Source organism: Typopeltis vanoorti, chromosome 18 (genome assembly GCF_054136105.1).
Source record: "Typopeltis vanoorti isolate ZY-2024b chromosome 18, IOZ_Tvanoo_1.0, whole genome shotgun sequence".
In the NCBI taxonomy this organism is placed as follows: Eukaryota; Metazoa; Arthropoda; class Arachnida; order Uropygi; family Thelyphonidae; genus Typopeltis; species Typopeltis vanoorti.
The window spans coordinates 84,327,769-84,334,282 of record NC_143566.1 but is presented as its reverse complement, the minus strand read 5'-3'; the positions used below and the strand labels follow the sequence as shown (position 1 = coordinate 84,334,282).

The 6,514-nt window shown below is 34.6% G+C and overlaps 1 protein-coding gene across 1 annotated transcript; it reads right to left on the bottom strand.

Annotated features, from left to right (window-relative positions):
* Nucleotides 1–807: 807 nt before the first annotated feature.
* Nucleotides 808–1,197, bottom strand: LOC150096874 (protein ZBED8-like). Its single transcript, XM_090408088.1, has one exon. It carries the CDS (start codon nt 1,195–1,197, stop codon nt 808–810), a length of 390 nt encoding a protein of 129 aa, XP_090264214.1.
* Nucleotides 1,198–6,514: the final 5,317 nt, after the last annotated feature.

Sequence of the window (6,514 nt, the reverse complement as noted above, 5' to 3'; positions counted from 1 at the left end):
AAATAATTTTTCGCTAGATATTATTATGTTCTTACCATACCTTTGCATTGATATATTTAATTCATTTAAATGAGTGAAAATATCTGCTAAGTAGGCCAATCGAATTAGTGCATCTCTGCTTTCAAAGTCTTGAACTAAATTACCATTGTGGTTAATAAGAAACTGAATAATCTCCTCGCACATTTCAAAAACCCTGCTAAGCATACATCCCTTGGAGAGCCATCTTATGTCACTGTGATAAAGAAGCACACTGGTTAGCACCGATTTCCTCGTGAAAAGCACGAAAGATATGATGATTAAGTGTCCATCCTCGAATATAATTTACTATGTTTACCGCCGTAGCTAAATATTTTTTTAAATTCTCTGGCAAAGTTTTTGATGCACGTTCATGGCGGTGCAACATGCAATGTGTTATTGTAACTTGCGGTACTTCTTTTTTGATATAGACAAAAAAAACGGAATTATTGCCTAACATTGAAGGTGCACCATCAGTACATATTGATCTAATCACATCCATTGGTATTTGATGTTTGAAGAAAAAGTTTTTAATGTGATTAAAAACATCAATTCCTTTTGCCATCAGTTCCAGTCGATCACAAAATAAAAATTCTTCCAAAATTTCCTTTTCCTTTATGTATCGCACAAATACTAATAACTCACTGCAGTTATGAACGTCATGTGACTCATGCAATTGAATACACACTTTCAGAGGACTGGTTTTAATATCTTGTATTACAGTACTTGCAGTAAAATATCCTGACTGATGTCTTGAATGCGTGATCGAATCACATCGTTTGATAATGGAATCTACTGAATTTTCTTATGTGCTTCAGGACCTAATACGGTTTCCGCAATTTCCAATGCACATGGTTTCACCATTTCTTCAGCTACGAGGTATGAAGACGCCTGATAAGAAGCTTCTAGCAAAGACTCCTGAACTACCGCAGAGTCAAATTTTGTAATAGTACCGCTGCTATCGAATCGTGCCTTATTAGACTCCGATATGTTAAGTGTATGTCCTGCAGCTTTGCCACCATGCTGATTATTGAAATGTTCTAACAACTTTGACTGTTTAAGATTGGAGTTTGAAAATATTTTGTAACATAAAATGCATTGTGGTCTTTGAGTACCATCTTTCTCTGTTGCACAAGTAAATCCGTCAGCAACATCGTCTTTCCATTGGCGTCTTTTTGACATAGCAAGGATTATTACAAATAATAAATTAATATTTACATATTATTTAACTATGCATTTGGCCATGGTTCCTTAAGAAAATTATAAAATAACGTGTAAACAAAAATTAATTTTAGTTCTTATTAAACTTTTCAAAATTCGAGAGAAAAAATTTAATCAATTATTCTTTACTTACTAATTACTGCTAGTTAAACAAAAAAAAAAATAGCGTTCGTTTGTCACTTGATCCACTTTGTTCACATTTGTACACAACAAAATGACGTTTCTCACGATAATGGCGAGTGTATGTGCAGCAGGTATCCGTGCGTTTGGCTTGGGCGCATGTGTGAGTGGCAGTACATTCAGGATATTTTTTGAATATAGTGGTTTTTAGTTTCTAAAACGTAACAAATAAAAAATATAATTTATATTTAATGGTTCTTGGTGAAATAGAATAATTCTGTATGGGTTGAAAGATTTAATTTTTTTCCTCTCGAAAGCAAATGTGATTTAAATAATTAGTCAATATATGATGGAATATTTTCCAGCTTGCACCCCTAGGAATGCTTTCTTGCACCCCTGGTTAAGAAACACTGGTCTAGAGCAAGGTTGGGCTACCTCAGAAAGGGCATGAAAATCATCTTATTTCAAAATGCATAGTTGAAAATTCTGTTTTATATGAGTAATTACTATTTTTTGGTGATATTAAAAGATTAATGGAAACACTGAAAAGATAACATGATCCCAGTGGCTGAGATGACATGATAGCGGTTGTTGATAGATGCATACTATGAAATAAATATCCCTTTATTAAAGTAGCATATACTATCAACATGAAGAATTTACAGTAATCCCAGTGATAAACTTTAATTGATATGTAGTTAGGCTTCACATGGAATTGTTGCTTTTTATGCGAAGAGTAATTTAATAATGTCATTATGAGGTTAAAACATGGCTATTCCAAGAGAGTTAAGTATTGAGAGAAAAGTGTTTTCACGTTCTTTCTTTCTGAATCCCAAAAGAGTTCTCTTGAATACTGCTCACATTAAGTGCTCTTTTTGATGAAACATTCTGTTACACTTTGAATAAGAATGAATTTCCCAGCTTGTCATGTTACAGGATTTGGGGACTAAATGAATTTTCAATTGACAAAGTTAAAAGAAACATATTATTTAACATATTAAAAGAAAGACAAATACCAAATAATATCCTAAAAGCTGTCACAAGTATATATGAAAATAATCAAATACAAATAAGATTAAATCATGAGCTATCATATACAAGAGAGATAAACCAAGGGGTCCGACAGGGATGTCCCCTCTCAGCAACTCTTTTTAATATCTACTTAAATGAAATAATAATAAAAGAGTAAAAAATTTACATCAAGGAATAAAACTTTCACCTACAGTTAACTTAAACACTCTCCTCTTTGCAGACGACCAAATAATTACAAATTCTGAAGATAACTTACAGAAAGCTATTTTAAATCTAAATGAGATATCCAAAGATTATGGTATGATAATATCAACGGAAAAATCAAAAACTATGGCCTTTAAAGGACAAGATGATCCAGCAAGAACTAAAATAGTATTAGAAAACAAGATCTTAGAACAGGTGAATTCATTTAACTACCTAGGATGTATGATCACTTATGAAAATGAAAAAGATATAAACATAAAAATTGCAAAATATTTAAAAATAACAGGTGTAATTAACTCTATATTTAAACCAAACCTAGTTCAAAAACAACCCAGGCTAAAAGTATACAATACATTAGCCTTACCGGTCTTAATGTATGGAAGCGAAATCTGGACAATAAAACAAAAAGACAAACAAAGATTAACAACAGCAGAAATGAAGTTTATGAGAAAAACTGCAAAGTATACCCTATTTGATCACAAAAGAAACGAAGATATTATGAAAGAATTAAACCAAGAACCAGTAATTGAAAAAATTAAAAAATATAAACATAGATGGATGGAACACATTCAAAGAATGAAAACAGAAAGATTACCAAAACAAGCCTTAAAGTACAAGCCATTAGGAAAAAGAAAACCAGGACGTCCTCTTAAACGATTCAACGATGACTTCTAAGGCCGGAACAGGCCATACTAGGGTAAACAGCGAAAAGTCAACTGCTGAAACAAATCCCAACTCAACATCAGCATAAGAAGTATCAATGACAAAGAAATGGAACTAGCAGAAGAATTAAATAAATACAAGACTGACATAAGGAAAACAAAAACAGGTGAGATGTTTCTAACCAATAAATATGAGATGTTATATTCAGGCAATAATAATCAGGAAAAAGGAGTAGCTATAGTATTCAACACTAAACATGAGGATAATCTTCTTGAATTGCAGGCAACATCATGTAGAGTGATGTAGGCAAATATCAGAATGAGGAACTGAACGAGACTTGTTTTTGCCTATGGTTCTCATAAAAAGTTCCTCTAAGGAGAAGTGGAGGAATTTTTCTGAGGTATTAGAGAAGGCAGCTGACACAATGAAAAAGGAAAAGTTGGTACTTGGAGATCTAAACAGCAGGGTAGGAAATGATTAACAGACATAGAAAAGTTCTGGGAAAATTTGGAGCAAAGCTAATAAGTACCTGCTAGATTTCTGTTCAGAACATGGAATAGTTATTACTAACACCGTGTTCCAACAAGAAAATGTGCACAAATTCACATGGAGAGAAGATGCAAGAAATAAGTCTCTAACTATGTTATTGTTGACATCATATCCCCTCATCCATCCAACCCAGGACGGGTTGAGTTACCCCTCCCCTTCCCACACACACTGAGAGGGCTTACAACTAATTAATGCAGCTGGGTCGCCAGTCCTTGCTGCATCCCCTAAGGGCAGTATTTCTGACTGTAATCCATGTGTGTTCTGGGGGATGAAAAACCTGAGTTTTCGTTAGGAAAAAACCCACTACCTCCATAGGAGACCAGCTAACTCACCTTTAGTCAAAAGAAACCAGATAAAGGTTACTCATGTCTTAGACGGGAATCAAACCTGGGTCTTTCTGACCAAAGGGCTTTGTCTATACTGACTGAGCTGTGGAGGTGCATTTTGTTTTACCCATAGGTTCAGGACACAAGAGTATAGAGAGGATTTGAAACTGAAGTGATCATTAGTGTTCAGTAGGGTCAAACTGAATTTCATATTATAAAGAAAAGTGTGTAAGAAAGTTTAAAGTGAATCAAAATTAAGTAGCTTTTAAAGGTGAAATGCAGACTCAAATGCACAAACATTATTCAAGAAAAAATGAAAGGGATTGAAAAAAAAAAAAAAACCTTGGATTTTCACTGGGCAAACTCCTATTCAGCCAGAAGCATGTGCAGAGGTTATCTGCAATGATAGAAAAATCAGAACTCCATAGTGGACTCAGGGAAGTTAAAGAGACAGTCAAGGAAAAGAAAAAAGCATATTGAAAGTTCCTGGCAAGTAATTCAGCTATTACTCTTAGAGAATGCAGAGAAAAATGTAAGAAAGCAAAGCCCTGTTTAAAACTAGCAAAACAAAAGTCATGGGAAGACTTTGGTAAGAACACAGAAAATAAATATCAGAAAGGTGGCAAAGTGTTCTGGAGACTATTGAAAAGCTTAGAAATGGAGGAAACAGTACTGTGAAAGGAATCAAAGATGATAAAGGTAACATGAAAAACTGAAGATAAGGATATCTTAGATGTCTGGAGTAATTACATGCAGTGAGAGAATTGTAGTAGAAAATTTTCAAGATAAATGCAAATAGGCATACATATTAATATGTGAGATAGAAAAAACCGTCAAAAATTTGAAATGTGGAAAGGCAGATGTAGATGACATTTGACCAGAAATGCTCAAATATGGAGGTATAAAAGTTTTGCAAGCTACACTGCATAATTCAGAGGCCCTGGTCAGAAGGTCGAATTCCAGATGATTGGAGTACAGCTCTCATAGTTCTCATCTACAAAAAGAGAAATAAAATTTAATATAGGAACAGAGGAAGTTCTCTATTGAGTATTCCTGGTAAGAGGATGAACTATACTTTAGAAAAAATTAACTTCCTTTTTTTTAAAAAAAAAAAAAAAATTTTTTTTTCAAAACGAACTTTAGAAAAAGTTCCCTTTAAGACAAACAGTCGAGTAATTATGAGAATACAGACTGTCTCTGGGTTACGGACGACCCGACTTATGGCAGGTCGACCAAAGTCGATCCGCCGTAAGTCGGGTCTCTTTTAGGCTCCCCATAAGGATAATTAATAATTTGGGAACTAGTTTCTTTCGTGCATGTAAACAAACTTGCACTTTGCCGCATTATTAAAGCAGCTCTTCCCATTATTTGGAAGTCAAATTTTTAAGGGCCTGGGTCACACTTGCCATCTTTGAAGATTGGATCTTGAACTGTTTTATTCCTGGTGTGGAACTTGATTGTTCGTAAAAGAAAATTCCCTTTAAAATTCTGCTTGTGCTTGACATCCAACATCTTTGAATGACCTTCACCCTAATGTAAAGGTATTTTTTCTCGTAGAAAGGCTTAGACATTGGTTGTACGTGCTTACTAAATAACTTAAGGAAATTACAACGTACAATAGAATATACATTAAATTAAAGCTGCAAGTTGTCCTACTTTGGCCAACCGGGCAGGACAGCGTATATCATAATTTCATAACACAAGGACTACATCCGGTTTCACCAGTACAGCCATTCTGGTCTTGCAGACCATGCTCTGGATACACGCCACAGAATACAGTGGAAGAAAGCCACAATAGTACACTATAGTAAGTTTAAATTTGAAAGACTATTCATGGAATCAGCCTCAGCCCTAAAAAACATGCCAAACCTCAACAAATTTGGTTGCATGAGACCCCAAAATTTGGGAGGCTTACATCAGGAGACCTTCAGCCTAACGGCCAAGAATACCTACGTAGCCCGCTAGGGGGCACCATCAGGACTTTTAGGAAAACCATAGCTTCCTCACTTCATTTCTCATTTACTGTGTTTGGTGCCTGCATGCACGTGTCTTTATTGTAAGTTCCTTTGAAGATGGTAACGTGACGTTGCCGAAATATTGGAAGTATATTAAAATTTAATTTAATGTATATTCTATTGTATGTTGTAATTTCCTTAAGTTATTTAGTAAGCAAAGGTATTTTTACTATCCAACAGTATATTGTTACTACAGCCAATGGACCAAGGAGTCATTTCTGCATTTAAGGCTTATTACTTATGGCGTACATTTGCACAAGCAGTCAGGGCTATGGAAGATGGTGATGATCTTGAGAGAATTCAGAAAGAATTATAACATTCATGATGCCATCAGAAACATTGCTGATTTTTGGTAGGAAGTGAAGCAAT